This window comes from Urtica dioica, chromosome 11, assembly GCF_054948205.1.
Source record: "Urtica dioica subsp. dioica isolate 48M chromosome 11, U.dioica_male_clone48M_v1_H2, whole genome shotgun sequence".
Lineage (NCBI taxonomy): Eukaryota > Viridiplantae > Streptophyta > Magnoliopsida > Rosales > Urticaceae > Urtica > Urtica dioica.
In genome coordinates this window covers 10,061,081-10,079,283 of record NC_142766.1, presented here as the reverse complement: position 1 = coordinate 10,079,283, position 18,203 = coordinate 10,061,081, and the positions used below count along the sequence as shown (strand labels likewise).

Genomic DNA, 18,203 nt, shown 5'->3' with positions numbered 1-18,203 from the left:
CTCGCCGCCGCAAACGAAATCGATTCGACTCCACCACCGTCTGAAACAAATTTACCGACACAAATAAACAACGTATACAATGGAGAACACAAAATAAACATAGATAAACACAAAATTAACACAAATTTACTTACATATATTGACATAAATATAAATATAAATGAATTAACAAAATTTAGTTACTTATATAGGCTCCGTGATGGCCGTCTCAAGACATTGATGGTGCCGTCAACCGCCGGCGAGACCCCAAAATAAATGATAAGATAATACAAGTTTTCCAAATAATAAGCATTCGAGACAGAGGAAGACTAGGAAGAGGCGATGTCCTAGAAATTGAGAGAGAGAGAGAGAGAGAACCGCCGACGAGGGCCGAGGGAGGAGTGTGACGTCGTCAATTAGGTTCTATAACTCTTGAACCAGATTCGATGATACGAGTACAAAAAGTGTAAAACAGAGAAAAAATTACAGCTCTCACTAGTGGTGTCGCCGCAGATCTGTGTCGGTGTGTCCAGAGTCGGAGTGAGTCTTGGTCCACGACGGAACCAACACGTTCACATATACACACCCAACACTATCGCCGCCGATATGATTTGTCTTGGCCAGCGACAGATCCTCGATTGACCGCGCCATTGTTTGTGTTTTGGAAAATTAGGGCTCGTGCATTAGGCAGAGAGAAGAGAGAATTTAAAATGTGTAACCGCAATTCTTTAATTAAGGAATTAAACAATTCAAGTAATTAAATATAATTTAGGAATATTTTTATTTTGAAAATCATTAAAATTACCCCATTAATAAAAAGGTTATAATTGGTACACAATAATTAATTTTACTTGTCACATCATAAAAAATGACTAGTTTATAATTTTTAATCGAACGTTGACTAAACTGCAATTGACAAGTTTCACGCCGCTTACTATTTTTATGTTTTAATTTAAACAATCGGAGAAATCTTTTGAAATAATAGGTATAATGTTGTATACGGGTTAGCGGTTTGACATGTTCTCTCAACCCTAATAACATGATTTAACCTAGTGATTGGATAAAGAGAGCATATGAACATGTAAAATATATTAATATTTTACATATCAAAGTATATAATATATATGGTATCAACTGGCGTTATATTTTAATTCTAAGTAAACTATATATATTTTTATCATTTTATTTTTGAGAAAGAATTGAAATCGAATAATAAACCTAACATAATCGAATTGGGTTTTGTAAGCTCAGAAGAGAAGAGACGAAACCAAAACTCTATTCAGTGGAAGCAACGCCGAGAGAGAGAGAGAGAGAGAGAGAGAGAGAGAGAGAGAGAGATGGGGAAGAACGAGAAGACAGGGCTCGGGAGGGCTCTGGTGAAGCAGCACAACCAGATGATACAGGAATCCAAAGAAAAAGGAAGGTTTTACAAGAACCAGCAAAGGACGGTTCTCGAATCCGTCACCGAAGTTTCCGACATCGCCGCCATCGTCGAGCGCTCCGACGCCCAAACCGACGACGATGAAGAATCCCGAAATCTCCTTCCCTTCTTCAACTGCCCGCCGCCCAACCGTCCCATCACTCTGTATGTTTCCATTCCATTCCCTCGACCTACTTTCACATCCTCGATTACGTTATATCGTTCCTTATCACACCGTGTTTGGGAGCTTCGAGCCTTAAGATTATTAATTTTTTTTTTGTAATTGTTAATTCATTAATTTAGCACATTGGCAGGTACACGAGCATGTAGTTTATGTCTATTAACTGTCCGATAGAGAGTTTATGTTCAGTGATTCAGTTCCAGAATGAGAAACTATCCATCTAGGTTTCACTTGTGCCAATCGCGGGTTTATTTTTTGTTTGTTTATCGTTTAATTTTGTTATGAATCGGATACATTGTTTTCGAAACGTTTGGGCTTGTTTAGTTACCGCTTGAGTACATGCCCCATTTATTTTTTCCATTTCGATCAATTGTACATTCTTTTTGTTGTTGAGAGCAGGGATGGGAATCCACTTGGCAGTGAGACAAGTCCCGAGGAAAGGAGGGAGATACAAAGACAACAAGAGGCTCTACACGCTAGTAGTCTTCGGATCCCCCGGCGGTATTTCTTCGTTTTTCACATGCTCACCTAGTGTCGTATCATTCACTACACGATTTTGAGTGCCGATTTTTCGCTCTCTGTTTATTTAGGCCGCAATGGAATGCCGAAATGTCTGTGGAAGAGCTTGATGCCAATGAAAAGAAGTCTTTCCTCACATGGCGTCGGAACCTAGCTAGGTCATATCCAACTCATAATTGCTTATTTTCCTTTTAAAAAAAATATAAACATTGTGGAGTTGGGTTTGAACAATGATGTTGCTACTTTTTCCTGCCCCGCCATATAACAAGTACAAAGCAGTACTCTTTGTGATTCCGCATAGAAATTTGCTTGACTCTGCATTTTTTTTCAGTACTTATAGTGATTTGAGTACGTCATAAGGGCTTGTAACATGCTTCCTAATTACTTTCGAGATTTTTTTACTGTCATTATTTATATCTACTGCTTACTTCTTCATATACTAACCCAGGTGTTTCCTAACGACAGTTTAGAGGAGAATGAGAACCTTGTTCTTACACCATTCGAGAAGAATCTGGACATCTGGAGACAACTTTGGCGGGTGGTCGAGCGTAGTGATTTGGTAGGACTCTCATTGACAACTCTATGTAGAGAATGTTTCCATAATAATAGTCTCTGCTGTGTCTTGAACTATTTGCTGCTTGAGTAAAGTAATCATGTATGCTAAACCATGAATAAGGGATTACAATTGGCAAGTGATAGCACTCGGGTTAACTGCTCCAAATAAAAATATGACATACGGAAACTCCTTTTTTTATGTATATATATTGGCGTGAACCTCTTCTACTTACTTTCCTGATGTGAGAATCTATGTTAAACTCTGGGTGACATTACCTTGAAACCATTTTTTAGCTTTTATACTGTAAGGGTTGTTTTTTCTTTTGAAACCAAAGCTTAATTTGACAACAACTTGGCTGGGAGGAGGGTTTTTGTTTTTTCGAGGCTAATTTTATACTTTTCTCTCTCTCTCTCTCTCTCTTTTTGGTGTTTTATATAATAGTGAAACTGACAAAAATTTATGATGTTTCCAGCTTGTGATGGTTGTGGATGCTCGGGATCCTCTCTTTTACCGCTGCCCTGACCTTGAGGTAATTACTTTGTTATCCTTTTAGAGAATAAATGTTTGCTTGTTACCAGCTAGTTACTTTGGTACATCAGGATCAAATATTTGTTAACTGACACAGATTGAATCCAATCTAGAAAGCCATTCTATATTCATCTGCAGTGAGTTTTAAAAATATATATATATCTAACAACTGATTAACGTTATTTTCCATTGACATTTTTTCCCATGGCTTTTGTTTAGTTTGTTTGTGTTTGCATTTCTGTGCTAAATTGGTTGAATGGAGCTAGGTTTGACAGAGTTCTTTGAGGCGCTTTGCTTAGAAAAAATGAAACTAATTTTACCTTGAACAGAGGATGATACTTGTGGTTTTTCTGAGAAGCTAAAAAGTATTAGTGAGGGACTTTTATCTTAAGCGACAGGAATATTAAAATTGGCAAGTTCTGCTGTTCTTGAAGGGGTTTCACATGTTGTCTTTCATGGTCCCGAAAAATCACTAGAAGTAGAGTAGTCCTTACTAATTTTTTTATTTTTTTATTTGGATTAAATGTAATGCCCAATTCGCCTTTGCATTTGTACTAGAAAATTGTAGCGTATAGAAATTTGACAAGGCACTTATGGTTGATCACAGGCTTATGCACGAGAAGTCGATGAGAACAAAAAAATGTTGCTTCTTATTAACAAAGCTGATCTTCTACCCCATTCAGTCAGGTTGGCACTTTTCTCATTCTTCTTTCCCTGTAGAGCTTTAATTTGTCCTCTTCTTGCAATGCCAATATATGTTCTATCTCCAGGGAGAAATGGGCAGAGTACTTCCATCTCCATCAGATTCTCTTTGTGTTCTGGTCGGCCAAGGCTGCTTTTGAAGCTCTAGAAGAAGAGAACAAATTAAGCACCACCCCAGAGAAAAGCGTTCAAGAAAAGTCGGAGTCGGACGATACAAAAGTCTTTGGAAAGGACGAGCTTTTGTCTCACATACAGGCCGAGGCGGAGAAGATTGCCAAGGCAAGGAGAGAGTCAAGCTCAAGTGTTCCCGAGAGCTCGGCTTTAAAGAGCGTGACCGTGGGGTTTGTCGGGTATCCGAACGTGGGAAAGAGCTCAACCATTAATGCGTTACTGGGCAAAAAGCGCACGGGTGTCACTTCTACGCCGGGGAAGACCAAGCATTTCCAAACGTTTATCATATCGGAGGAGCTGACTTTGTGCGACTGTCCCGGGCTGGTGTTCCCGTCGTTCACGAGCTCGAGGCACGAGATGGTTGCGTCGGGGGTGCTCCCGATAGACCGGATGACGGAGCACAGAGAGGCCATTCAGGTGGTCGCGAACCGGGTCCAGAGGAGCGCCGTCGAGCAAGTCTACAACATCAAGCTCCCGAAACCCAAGTCGTACGAGCCACAGTCTCGTCCGCCTCTGGCCACCGAGCTCTTGAACTCGTTCTGCTTGTCCCGGGGCTACGTCGCCTCGAGCGGCCTCCCGGACGAAACGAGAGCCGCCCGCCAGATACTGAAAGATTACTTGGACGGCAAGCTTCCTCATTACCAGGCTCCCCCGGGGGTGATTCTCGGAGGAGGAGGAGAAGAAGAAGAAGAAGGCTTGTCGGATGACGATGGCGAAAATGATTCCTCCGTCGGCGACGACGAGACCCCCAATGTGGGCCCCACCCTCGAGCATGTCCTCGAGGACCTCAACACGTTTGACGTCTCTCAGGGGCTCGCGCCCGGGAAAGCCGGAACGAAGAAGGATCGTAATGCTGCTCATAAGCAGCACAAGAAGCCTCAGAGGAAAAAGGACCGTACGTGGAGAGTCTGGAACGATGGCGGTGATGGAATGCCGGCCGTAAGAGGTCTTCACAAGACACCGAATATGGGCCCTTTGAAGATTTCCGAACCATGATTGTGTGTCTGATAGAGCAAAAGCAAAAGCCAAGGAAGAAAACAAGATGGCTCTATACAGTTTCTAAGCACTCAAGTCGTATAGCCTGTGTCTTTTCGTATTTATTATTAGTATTTTTGAATTTATTCATGCTGTCGAGTTATAGAACATGGTGTTTACTTAAAATTTTCTTTTACACCTTCAGACTTCTACAGTTCTGCGTACAAGTAAAGATGTGTGATGGTAAAATGTTTTTTTTAGTACCCTCTTCACTGAACATTTATTTAAGCAGATTTAGTATTTTGTTTTTCTCTCAACGGTTGGCTTTTGCTTCTTCTAAATGTTTAATATATTTATTTAGTTTTTTGGGCTTATTAAAAATTTATAATGCATTTGGGCAAATCGTACTGATCGGTCGGGCAATGGTTTGATAGCATAAATGGAGAGAGGATGCTGATGACTGATGACGAAGTTGCACAGATTACAGCTAGTTCAAAATCATATAAAGATAAACAGAGATCTAATTGGATTTTGCTGATATTTTAATATTTTGTATCATGATTAGCTTATCCTTTAATGTTCACACCAAACTACATTCCCAACTGGTAGTTTGTGATTATCTTATAAGGTTGTTTCCATTGAGTAATAAATTTTTGTTCTTACGTTTTTTTCTTCCTAGGCTTCTAGACGCCAAGCCAGAGATTTTCATTTTCCTTCCTAATATCCTTCGAATTTTCATTTTCCCTCGTATTAGTTTCTCTTCCTCAAATTTTCATAGTCAATTGTAAAATTCAGATTTTAAACTAGTTTTAAAGAAAAGTAAAATAACGGAAAATACATAATATTTGTGTTTTTTTTATTGTTATTTAATATTTGTATTTTTTGTTCTCCTATATCCCCTATTAGAAAAAACAAAAAATTGGCTACGTAAGCCACCTAAACTATAGGAATTGTAAATTAGCCAACATTTGGTAAATCATTTGTAAATAGCCAACTTGCATACGTGGCAGCCTATTAACTACCTAAAATATATGTTTGGTTGTGTTAAATAAGGCTTTTATTAATTTGTTAATAAGTTTACTTGGCTATTTACAAGAAATTAACCAAATGTGGGCTATATCTCAGTCCACTATATCCGTGTGGCTATATAACTTAATAACCCTAGAAAAAATTCTAATTTTTTCCAAAAGTAGTTTCCACGAAAGAGTAGCCCAGTTTTCTCTTAAAAACACTACACTTGACATATTATATCAACTACTAAATTTAATAAGTTACTATTTTTTTTTATGGTTTTCATGATTGAAAAAAAAATAAGTGGCCAAAATTATTTTTAATTAACTGTAAAAGATAATTAACGTTGCTCGTATGGTAGACATAGAGAAGTTAACTGTACACAAGCAACACTGATTCTCTTTTAACTGATGTTATTTGAGATTTTTTTTAAATATAAAAAAAGGATAATCCTTGCTCGTTGCTTGCAAGAATGAAAAAAATATATAAATCATTCCTTGCTATGATAACTAACAAAATTCATAAATTTGTTTCCATATGCCACAACATTTCCATCAAAGTTTTCACACGATCTCTTTAATTTCTCTCTAATTATCTATATTTTCTTTTTACAAAAAATTAGCAAAATAGCCAACTTAAACGATTGAGTTTAGCAAAATAGCAAACGTTTTGTAAATCTTAGATAAATAGTAACTGCATTTTATTTATAAATGTACTTTTACAAAAATAACCAAAATAAGTTCAATTTTTTTTTTTTGGGGTATTTTTTGTAAATATACACTTGTAAATAAACGTAAATAAAATACAGTGGTTATTTATCTAATATTTATAAAACGTTGACTTTATTTTGCAAAAACAAACGTTTAAATTGGCTTATATACCTAATGGATCCTTCTTTTTAAGCTTTTTCTCCGTTCGGTTGTGCCAATTATTTAAGTTCTCTGAATATTAATCCAGAATAGATAAACGGTCTCACCAAGATAGTTGTTTACTGAAATACTATCCATGAGAATCATTTTTAAATCTTACCACTAAGTTATGGTATATGATAAGGGTTAAAAAAAAAAAAACAAAAAAAAAACAATCAAATGGCTTTCAGATATGAACATTCTTGTGAAAATAATCCCAATTTCCCCTGGATAACCAATTTTATGGATTTCATTATTTATTTTTCTTAAAAAGTTGGAATGGAATATGAAATTCCATATTTATTTTAAACAATTATTTTTAATGTTATATTAAGAGATTTATTTGAAAGGTTTTTATAGTTATGGGAAAATTTGAAAAAATGACAAAAATTAAAAAAAATAAAGAAATTAATTTAAAAACTTAAAATATGATGACTAGTTAGAAACATATTAATATGAATAAAAATATAAAAATTATATGATAACATCATAATTTATTAAAAATAATAGTTTTTTTTTCAAATAAATGAGAAATACAAAGTGTCACACAAAATAAAATACAAAGTTTCAAATTCAAATTTAAAATATTCAAATGAAGGAGAAGATGTGCTGTGTGAAGATGATATATATATTTTTTTCAAATTTTGTAGTTGTAAATTTGAGAGGGAAATGAGTAAATTTGAGAGAGAAATGAGAGATGTGTGAATAAATAAGTGTTAATGGGAAGTATTTATAACAAATAATAATTTGGGTTAAAATTTAATTATTTTTAATATTTTGGATCTCCAACATTTATAAACCCAATGGCCAAAATATTTAAAATAAATTAATTTAAAATAAATTAATTTAAAATGATAAGTTGGATCCAAATTAATGTGAAATCCGTCCAATTTTTCATTTCAATTTAATATAGGGTCCACCAACTTTTCCGTATTAATTATTTTTAAATTTAGACCGTTTAAATTTCAAGAATTTTTTTTTGGACAATGTCTGTCCAATAAGTTTCGTCCACCATGAACCTCAAGTCAAGACTTAGTTCTTGAATATTCTAGGGAAAATATCTAGAGTACCCCTCGTGTTTAATCGAAATGCGAGATTTATCCCCTCTATTTATAGAAATATCAGACATACCCCTTCAGTTTAATATAAATGACATATATATCCCCTAAAAAAATGTTATATTACAAATATCACCCTTTTCGTTTATTTTTTACAAAAAAATAATTTGAACTCCTCAAAATACCCTTAATAGAATAAATATTTATTTACTATTTTATTAAAAAAAATCAAAATCTCTCTTTATAAAAAAAAAAAACCTTAACTTTTTATAAAGAAATTTTTTAATTTAATTTTTTTGTATATAGAATAGAAGATAAAAAATTATTTCATTAAGGGTATTTAGTGGATTTCAAATTATTTTTTTTGTAAAAAATAAACGAAAAAGGGTGTTATTTGTAATATAACACTTTTTAGGGGATATATATGTCATTTATATTAAACTGAAGGGATATGTCTGATATTTCTAGAAATAGAGGGGATAAATCTCGCATTTCGATTAAACACAAGGGATACTCTTGATATTTTCCCAATATTCTATTGTTCTTAGCATTTTACGAACCACGCCTATAACTATATTAATAAGATCCGGTCAAAATTATAGGAGCTAATTTTTCTCTTATTTCTTAATTTGAGTCTACTATCATACACAAATTTTTTTGGTCTACTTCGTGACATAGAGGGGACATCGTGGGGCTGCAAGTCTGACTCCATCGACACATACCATACTCCCGAGAACGGGAAGGACCAAAAATTCATTTCGAGTTTCAATCTCAAGTTGTTTTAGAGCCAAACTCAAATTCCATTTAAGCTAGTCTTGACTCTTACAGGTGGTCATGGCCAAATAAGCAATCATTTAAGACCCATTTATCTCAAAGAAACATTAGGCCTCAAAATTTGGTAAAAAAAAGCCCAAATTTTTGTATTAATCCAATTACATATTAGAACAAACAAATAGTCAAGTTTTTTTTGGCTTATTGTTGTTGCTAATCAATAGGCTTGTAATGAGTAAGCCCAATAATTAGGATTTCAATATTTATAGCCATCATTCACACATGTCAATAAGGGTTTTATAATCAACCACAATCTTAGCCATATTGCACAATAATAATTTTCTCATCTTTTCACCTCATTCATGCTCTAATAGTGTTGAAGACAAGTTTTGAAAAATTGATTATTTTCATGGAAGCTTATAGTTGTAAGGTAAGATTTAAGTTTGATGTATATTCATTTTTATATTTTACCATCTTTTGTTTATTTGCTTTTTAAAATATAGAACAATTATGACCACTAACAAATATGTTTCGGGTTATGAAGAAGAAGAAAAAGAAGAATTGGTGAACTTGCAAAAATTAGATATTGAAAAATTTATTAAAAAACGATTTAGTAACCAACATGGCGGAAGAAAACATGAAGAAGTGAGTGAATATGAATATGATGATAATATATTTTATTATGTATTTTATGAAAGCTATGAATTGTTTTAATATTTATTAAAATTACGGTCAATGGTTATAGTTTTCTTAATAATTTGCTATATCATTAATGATTTTTTTTATAAAGCCCCGTTTTTTTATTTCGCTTAATGTCTCGATATATATCGGACCGGCCTTGAAGTGGTTGTTACGTTTGTTTATAAAGGAAGCATGAACCATCTTCATTATTGACAAGAATGTGAGAAAACAACTCACGTGCAATAGAGCTCATTCATAAACTTTTTCACAAAGTTAGTAACATTATTCTTGTTCTTCGTGTTTATTGCTATTGTATCTCTCGCATGCTATAAACTAGTATAGTTTTCTTGAATGTTTTGATTATATCGCATATGATTTTCATTTTATCATCACATATCCCTAACATCATTCCAATTTCAAACACGTCGGTACTCTTCTACTTATATATACATTTAGAACGATATGTTCTATCCCGTCAGATAGGATCAACCAATTGAAATGCACAAAGCAACTCACAATAGCTCATAATTTCATGTAAAATTGACTTGATGAATACCTCTTTTTCAACTTCTAAATTTATTACACAACTTCTAAGTTTGCTCCAAACATTGTTACAAAGAAATTATTCTTCTTTATGGCAGATGCAAGAAAGTGTAAATATTTTACACGACTATGACAAAGAACATACGACATGAAGCAATATTGACCTAGTGGCGGATCCATAATTCGTAATTATGCTTGTTGTAGCAAATTCTAAAATTTATTACTCATTTTAAATATAATTTTTTTCCATTAGACATTTATTTTTAACAAGTGTCGTTTTTATTGGTCCTTGGCTCCGCATTAACCTTATGCTCAAAACAAATATACATTTTTCATATTCTACTTCTCATCTAGATGCTTTTGTACACCTTTAGACACTTTTCACCGTGCTTACCTTAGTAATTAGCCTTGTAACATCATTAGCTTTAAACATTAATAAAGTCATTTACAAATTTACATTTAATTTTGATACCAAGTTATGTTGACCAAATTGTTTGTTGGTCAATTCTATTTCCGAAAAAGAAAACACATATTTGTACTTTCTCGTTTGCATAAAAAAGAAACAATTAAAAAAAAGGTAACACGTGGCGGTGGGGTAACATAGGCAGTGGTGTACTGTAATTAAACAAATAAAGCAGGGGCAATAAGGCATTGCGGAGATGACGTCATAACGACAGCAACCCGCACTAGCACTGTCATATGTAATTTTATATTGTTATTTTACGATTCAGACTAAAAAAAGAGGCCACACCACCAACCATTCACATTTCCTCTTTCTCTCTCATCGGCTTGACTCGAAAACACTCCCACACAAGCCGACAAAAACTGATCACCCTCAGTGGTACTCCTCGTAATTTACTCCCAATCCAGTCCCTATTTCCGAACCCTCTCTCTCTCTCTCTATCTCTCTATGTATATTCTTCTTATTATTAGCGCAGCACTTTAACACACTCCAACACTCTTTCACAGACTTCACACAAACACACACACAGAGCACAAACACAGAGACCAGAAAAGAGAACCACCACGATTCGCCGAGCTATTCCTCGATCTCTCTCTCCGTACCCATGGGTATATTCATCAAGCTCGAAGCTCGCGGAATAGTGTAGAACGAACCGTGTCTCCGGTTTGTCCTATCTTTCCGTCCTATCGGCGAGGCTAGGCTTTATTTCTCTCTCTCTCTCTCTCTCTCTATCTATCTCTCTTGTATGGCCATGGCTGGTCGTAGATTTGTGATCATCGTCGGCGATTTGGATCCGGAGAGGAAGAAGAGTGGTGGTTTGAGGACAAAGCAGGCCGGTAGAGGATCGTGCCGTGGAAGTTAGTCATCGCCGGAGAATGTACGGTCTCAGTCACTGACCGTATCGTGCTTGCCTGCGCTTGTTTTTTTCCTTCTTCTTTTCATTTCCTATCTCGCTCTATAGCTTTGGCTCTCAAAATATATCTATATTTCCCTCCCTCTCTACATACAAAGATACTGTGTACTGTCCTCGGCCATGGGGTATCTTCTGAAAGAGGTGCTCAAGACTATCTGCGGCACGAATCAGTGGTCTTACGCTGTATTCTGGAAGATCGGATTCCAAAACCCCAAGTAAGCTCTTGTGGCTCTCTTTGCTTGTAAATTATTCTCTCTGCTTCGGGTTCTCGATGAGAAATTGGATTTCGACTTATTCTCGGAGACAGTCTACTCATATTTCGCTGGCCTCTTTTAGATTTTTCATTTTTAAAAATTACAAGAATTGATCTCTTGTGTGTTTTCATTTGTATTCGTAGTTTTTGTTTGTTTTGTATTTATTTGGGACTAGGGTTTATGTTTGATATATTTGTGGTCCTAAGTTTGAATGTGATTGTCATGTTAAAGTCTCACATATTACTGTAATGTTAAATTTGTTGTTTTATGCGATGTTTCTAACTCTACTATTTTTGGAATGTTGTGATTTGGTTTGTTCTGTTTTGTCCTCAAGATTCCGAGATAGATATGTGCTCTTACCAGATTCGCAGCCCGTCTCTGTTTTGATCCACTTAATCGCTTAAATTAATTGGTTCGAGATTTTGTCTTCCACGTTTTGTACTATTCTGGTTTAACTTTCTTGTTCCTCAGTGGGGGAGAGATATCTTTAACTTTTTATTTTTTTTCATTGGAAGTTAATTTTCTGTTGAACTCGGCTCCTTTTTGTCATTTGCTGTTTGGCTTCTTTGTCGAGATAATTAACTTTATTATCTTTTAATTTCTCTCCGACAAGGGGCTATTGAGCTTACTTTTCTTGGGGTTTGTGAAGTAGGATTCTTGGCTTAGGTGATTGGTGATGATTTATTGTTAGATGATTGATGATTTTGACTTATTGGCAGGCTCTTAATTTGGGAGGAGTGTCACTATGAACCTTCAAACTCTTCTTCACCTTCATGTTTATCTGGAGCTGAGGGCACTGATCTACCTTTTGGAGAGTGGGAAAAATTATGGGTGTCTTCTCAGCTTGGAAGTCAAGTGGGAGATCGAGTCACAGCACTTGTTAACAAAATGATGATCAGTAATCAGGTTAATATAATGGGGGAAGGGTATGGTTTTGCCATCTTTGAACATTTATAATGCATTTATTTTCTGTGTAATATCTATTCACTGTCTAACGTGTGTGTTAATTTTTGTTTTGTTTTTTGTTTTTGTGTATATACCAGTATGGTTGGGCGAGCTGCTTTCACTGGAAATCATCAATGGCTTCTGTCAAGCACATACGCTACATATTCTCATCCACCAGAGGTATGGAGTAGTATTTTTAAGTCCTAGAAAGCTGTACTGAAGGACTGTCTAAATAATACTTTACCTTTAAGGTTATCATCACGTTGGGGAAGGACTGATCTATCATTTTTGCCATCCAAGTTGCTTTGGAAGTCCAAAAAAAATAAACGGATGCAAATTAGAAGCTTCTATATGCCCTTTTAATTAATAAGAAATGTTTTGTATGAGTTGCATGATTAATTTTCAGTATTTCCATTATGTTATTGGCTTTATAGATTAGTTATTTATTTATTATGAAGATAGCAGGTATACGGTAAATGTAAGATTGTATGAGAAAAATTGAAAATTATGTGCTGAGTCCTGACTTATATAATTAATTTAAATCTTTTTTGTATGTTTAAAAATCCAGATTAGTAGGGGTTGTTGATTTAGTAAGCTAGTGTAGGCAACTTACAAAGTATTTTCCCCCTTTAATGCATGTGAATGAAAAGTTCATGCAATGAATCAGTTGTGGGCTCAAACAACTGAATTAATGGAATCTTTCTGACTTTTTCAGGTCCTAAATGAGTTGCATAATCAATTTTCAGCTGGAATACAGGTGTGACATATTTTTTGTTGAGTAGGAATACTTATCGTGCAAATATTTATCTTGCTTTTTTGTTCACCTTACTTGGTTTTCATATGCAGACGGTTTCTGTTATTCCTGTTCTACCCCATGGTGTTGTTCAGCTCGGTTCTTCCTTGGATGTAAGTGCTTTTACTTGTTTGTTCACTTGAGTATGAAAATGGCTGCAGTTTAATATCATTATGTCATATTGAAATAGAGAGAAATATGTATTCTTAGGATTTAAAGAAGCTATGTTACTGCTCAAGAAATCGGTTTCTAGTAAGATTATCAGACCCCACCAGTGGCTCGTTTTTTGGGTTGCCGATTCTAAATATATTATGCCCTGTATATAAGTTTCAGCGAAATGTTGAAGGGGAGGGACTTAAATATGTTTGGGGGTTGCAGAGATGTTTAAGCCTTAATATTATGAGAGTTTTATTGCTAAATGATGCCTGTTATTCTCTTTCACTTTAGTTCCTTGATTGCACATGGTTAAATGAATAAAAATCTTTCCAAGTTTAAAAACACAAGTTGGTTAATGAATAGATACTTTCTTTTTCAGATCACGGAGAACATAGGATTTGTAAATGACGTTCGGCGTTTGATTCTGCAACTGGGATCTGTTCCTGGCGGTCTCTTATCTGATAATTGTTCACTGAAGGATTCTGTTGAGAAAATTGGGATTCCTGTGACCTCTGGACTATTCATGGCTATGGATCCGTCTAGAACATATAAGACGACAAACAGTTCAGCTACTATGGGAGATATCTATAACCAACAAAGCAACTTATCCCAAGCTTCAAGCCCTGTAGGCCGACTTCCCTATTCCGTTGCTAACCAGATTCAGCATACTCAAGAAACTAGCTCATTACCATATGAAGGTTCTTCCATGAATCTGTTTCCCAAATCTCACGATGGCCCTTTCCAGGGAGTCGATTCTTCGTGGAGGAAGCTTAAGTCCGCTTTTGCAAGCCAATTTAAGGATGGAGTTGTCGGAGCTGAAGTGATCCCTTCGAGCTCAAATGCATGCCTCAACCGTCAGGCTTCATACAATGCAGGGTCTGCGCGCAATGACAGCTTAAGTGGGTATGGGAAATCTCGTACAATTCAGGGCAGCCAGATATCAACGGAGCAAAGGATACGGTCTAGTTCCATCCACAATCAAGTTGTCGACGATAGAAATGTATCGAATGGCCTGAGCACATCTCGGCTGAGCGGAAATAGAAGCGTGCACATGAATCACAGCTCTAGTACTGTTGGCGTTCCATTTCTCGAAGGAAGGCAGATAAGCAACGGGATTAAAAGTTACTCAGGGTCAGCCTCAGGTCGCTGCTCTGCTTCGAACACAGATGGAGGAGCTGATGCCTATCTGCCTGGTACTTCCATCCCTGGGATTGACTTTCATAATTCTGAACCAGTAAAAACCGAGGTGGTCTCTTGTGTAGCTGGTCAATCGAGTGTCAGCCAAATGCTTCCGCTCCCCAAAGGATTTGCTGGCGGGCAGTGTTCAAAAGATTCAAATATTACTCGAAATGGGCTGGCGCTGCATGAAAAAATAATGGATACCGAGTCATTTCAGGCCCTTAATATCTCATTGTTTGATACAGATGAGAACACATTCTTGAACGGCCATATCCCCGACTTTGTTCGCGAGTGCCAGGACTTTGATAATAAAATTGCTTATTCTGGCACAAATGGTGATCTGGAAAACCAATATGCTCGGTCGTCTTCAGGAAATGACTTGTTTGATATTTTTGGAATGGATTTCAAAAATAAGTTTCTCGGCGCCAGTGAGTTAGATGGAGATAAACATAATATGCATGGCAACACACCAACATACTCGAGCATCAAGGACCCAGAATCTGCTTTTTATTCTGAAAACGAAGGAATGTCAGAAAGCGGCATCTTCTCTGCGATGGGAACTGACCATCTCTTGGACGCCGTGGTATCTAAAGCCAAGTTCAGCACCAAGCAGAGCTCTGAGGATAATTTGTCATGTAGAACGACCATGACAAAGAACAGTAACGCCTCTGTGCTGTGCAGTTCGTCAGCATATGACCATGTTACTTTGTCTAAGTATACAGGAGGGGAAAAATGCCAGCTTCCTGATTCTCTTAACAAAGCAAAGATGGTGAAATCAAGTTCATTTAAATCTGGGTGTAGCATGGAGAACTCAGGAAATTGTTCCCAAGGAACAACAGTCTACGGAAGTCAAATTAGCTCCTGGGTTGAACAAGGGAACGGTATGAAGCATGAGAGCAGTGTTTCAGCTGCATACTCCAAGAGGCCAGATGAAGTTGGCAAGTCAAACCGCAAAAGGCTCAAACCTGGAGAGAACCCTAGACCGAGACCAAAAGATCGCCAGATGATTCAAGATCGCGTGAAAGAGTTGCGCGAGATTGTGCCAAGTGGAGCAAAGGTGGTTGCTTTACACTCTTCAACCATGAGACTTGTGCTGGAAAGAGTGTCATGATATTTACTTTGGTCTCTCTATTGTTGTTTTTGCAGTGTAGCATAGATTCACTACTTGAGCGCACCATTAAGCACATGCTTTTCTTGCAAAGTGTAACAAAACACGCTGACAAGTTGAAGCATTCAGGAGAGTCCAAGGTATCGATAATCTGGATGCTCTTATGTATTTTTTCATTTATTTATTTTTGGGTAGGATACTATGGATTTAGCAGCGATACCATGCATCTTGTGCGTATTATAAAATGATATTCTGGAAAAGACAACTGTTTCCACAAGTAATTTTTCACCCCTTTCATAGTAATTGTTGCAACTTGCACATCTATATTTATTTTATTGTTGTTAATGGAGTTTCAACAAGGCTCTTTTATTTCGACCCCAAGTTGTGGTACAATGGAATCAAGACCATATAAGAAATGGAAAGATTACCACGGCTTTCTACCATTCTAGAAAGTAGTAGTCTATATGAAAGTGTATGGTCTATATGTTTTCAGTTTATAACATTTTAGAGATATTATTCAACATCAGAGTATAAAGGTTAGTAATCTCATGTGTGGTGATACAGATTCTTAATAAGGAGGGTGGACTGCTTTTGAAGGACAACTTTGAGGGAGGGGCAACATGGGCTTTTGAAGTTGGTTCACAATCTATGGTCTGCCCTATCATTGTCGAGGATCTCAATACCCCTCGCCAGATGCTTGTGGAGGTACAGAACATATTAATCTTTTTGTACTTGCTGAAATTTGAGCATCTATTTATTTAATTTTTTTTTTTTTTTTTTTTTTTTTTACATTTTCGTCCACTTGCCTTGCAGATGCTTTGCGAAGAGCGAGGATTCTTTCTAGAAATAGCAGACTCAATCAGGGGAATGGGTTTGACCATTTTGAAAGGAGTGATGGAGGCACGGAATGATAAAATATGGGCTCGTTTTGCGATCGAGGTAATGTCCTCGTCGAAGCAGTCATTTCTTCTAGTTTAAGGGTCAGCATAAAAATGATGTTAATGCTTTAGACTCGATGCAGGCAAATAGGGATGTGACAAGGATGGAAATTTTCATGTCACTGGTTCACCTTTTAGAGCAAACCCTAAAAGGTGGCGGCAGCGCATCATCGTCTAATTCCGTCGAGCTCAACGCTTTGGTGGGCCCCAAATCCCCGATAACCGCAACTGGTAGGCCCGGTAGTTTGCATTGAATCCCCCCCGCTTTGCTACGTGTCGATTCTTCGGTTTTGGATTTGTTGAGAGCTAGCGAAAAACTGCTTTGCCATGACTGACATGAATCCCGGTCCAAAGATGTTATCTGAAGAGAGGCATGGGGTTTCGAGTGTTGACTAACTTCCATCTTTCACAAGCGAATATCATTGCTCGACCTCACTTATATTAAGTACGTGGAGGTTTGGTTGATTAAGCTAATTAGCTAAAAGAGGTTCGACTTCTAATTCGGCGTCTTAGTTAGTGTTTTTAGTTATTTAGATTTGTATGCAATGATTTTGATCGACTGACCTACCGGAAAAAAAAGACGAACCAAGGGGTTTTGATGGAGGTCACCGATCGAGATTTTTTTCCCCTTTCTTTTTTCTTCCACTGGACGTGTTAGGATGGTATACAGGAGAGAGTTAGCAAGATATATAACTGGGTGTGGTGGGTTTCTGTATTAATTAAAATGTATAGAGGAAATGGGGATATGGAATTAGGGTGGGGGGTTTAAAATGTATTTTAACCAGACTATGTTCAGCTTCTTTGTATTGGGATTTCTCAGTTGATTTTTTTCTTCTTTTCGAATTGTGTTTTCCTTTGTTTATAGAACTTCTGAAATTGACTCGTATTCTATCCCAGATAATTTTTAGATTTCTGCTCTACGCTAGTAATGTATGTGAATAAAGTAATTTATTCATCAAACTTCAGACGAAAGACGTAATGTAAATGATTGATAACTTTTGACGTTTTTAGTGTGAATTTTAAAGTAATGTTCGTATTGAATCTAGTTTATGCTGTATATCTAAAACCGGCCAAAATAATATTTATAGCTCATATGTTGCACCATATGGTCTGATGAAAAAAAAATAAAATAAAGCAGAACCTATTTAAAAAGCATTAAAGCATTTAGATGAGTACAATAGGGTTCTTTCACATCAGCAACTCAGAAAATTAAGTTAGTGGAAAATGTTTGTAATATGGTGTGAAACCAATATGATATCTGATTTTGTACATAAGATAAAAACGAGTGGATATATCATATATTAATATCCATAAAAAAAAAAAGTTCCATGATATTGACAAGATTTATAGAATTGATTGACTAGTGTTAAAGATTAGAATTGACAAGAGCTTTATATAGTTGTTAAATAATGAAGCAGAACAAGGCATTTTTTTTTGGGTAATTTAGCAAA

The 18,203-nt window shown here is 36.2% G+C and overlaps 2 protein-coding genes across 4 annotated transcripts; both read left to right on the top strand.

The window, feature by feature from the left end:
• Nucleotides 1–1,149: 1,149 nt before the first annotated feature.
• Nucleotides 1,150–5,348, top strand: LOC149381113 (P-loop containing nucleoside triphosphate hydrolases superfamily protein). Its single transcript, XM_089600755.1, has 7 exons — nt 1,150–1,564; nt 1,980–2,081; nt 2,171–2,257; nt 2,565–2,658; nt 3,128–3,184; nt 3,791–3,870; nt 3,954–5,348. The coding sequence occupies exons 1-7, from the start codon at nt 1,317–1,319 to the stop codon at nt 5,050–5,052; spliced, it is 1,767 nt and encodes a 588-aa protein (XP_089456881.1). The 5' UTR covers nt 1,150–1,316; the 3' UTR covers nt 5,053–5,348.
• A 5,470-nt stretch (nt 5,349–10,818) lies between these two features.
• LHW (transcription factor-like protein) lies at nt 10,819–17,712 on the top strand. 3 transcript variants are annotated; one of them, XM_089630166.1, is made up of 10 exons: nt 10,819–11,594; nt 12,353–12,559; nt 12,677–12,758; nt 13,294–13,335; nt 13,425–13,484; nt 13,907–15,763; nt 15,853–15,954; nt 16,379–16,519; nt 16,628–16,753; nt 16,825–17,712. In XM_089630166.1, the coding sequence occupies exons 1-10, from the start codon at nt 11,500–11,502 to the stop codon at nt 16,849–16,851; spliced, it is 2,739 nt and encodes a 912-aa protein (XP_089486292.1). In that variant the 5' UTR covers nt 10,819–11,499; the 3' UTR covers nt 16,852–17,712. The 3 variants fall into 3 exon arrangements, with proteins under 3 accessions (XP_089486292.1, XP_089486291.1, XP_089486293.1); XM_089630165.1 differs by having other exon boundaries at nt 10,827–11,594; nt 16,836–17,712; XM_089630167.1 differs by lacking the exon at nt 10,819–11,594 and having other exon boundaries at nt 12,401–12,539; nt 16,836–17,712.
• Nucleotides 17,713–18,203: the final 491 nt, after the last annotated feature.

Excerpts from the sequence above, each read along its gene's own strand:
- LOC149381113 (XM_089600755.1), top strand. The coding sequence starts at position 1,317 with ATGGGGAAGAACGAGAAGACAGGGCTCGGGAGGGCTCTGGTGAAGCAG. Across the intron at positions 2,659-3,127 it reads TGGTCGAGCGTAGTGATTTG|CTTGTGATGGTTGTGGATGC; the intron begins GTAGGACTCTCA and ends TGATGTTTCCAG. Across the intron at positions 3,871-3,953 it reads CTTCTACCCCATTCAGTCAG|GGAGAAATGGGCAGAGTACT; the intron begins GTTGGCACTTTT and ends TTCTATCTCCAG.
- LHW (XM_089630165.1), top strand. The coding sequence starts at position 11,500 with ATGGGGTATCTTCTGAAAGAGGTGCTCAAGACTATCTGCGGCACGAAT. Across the intron at positions 12,560-12,676 it reads GTTAATATAATGGGGGAAGG|TATGGTTGGGCGAGCTGCTT; the intron begins GTATGGTTTTGC and ends TGTATATACCAG. Across the intron at positions 15,764-15,852 it reads TTGTGCCAAGTGGAGCAAAG|TGTAGCATAGATTCACTACT; the intron begins GTGGTTGCTTTA and ends TTGTTTTTGCAG.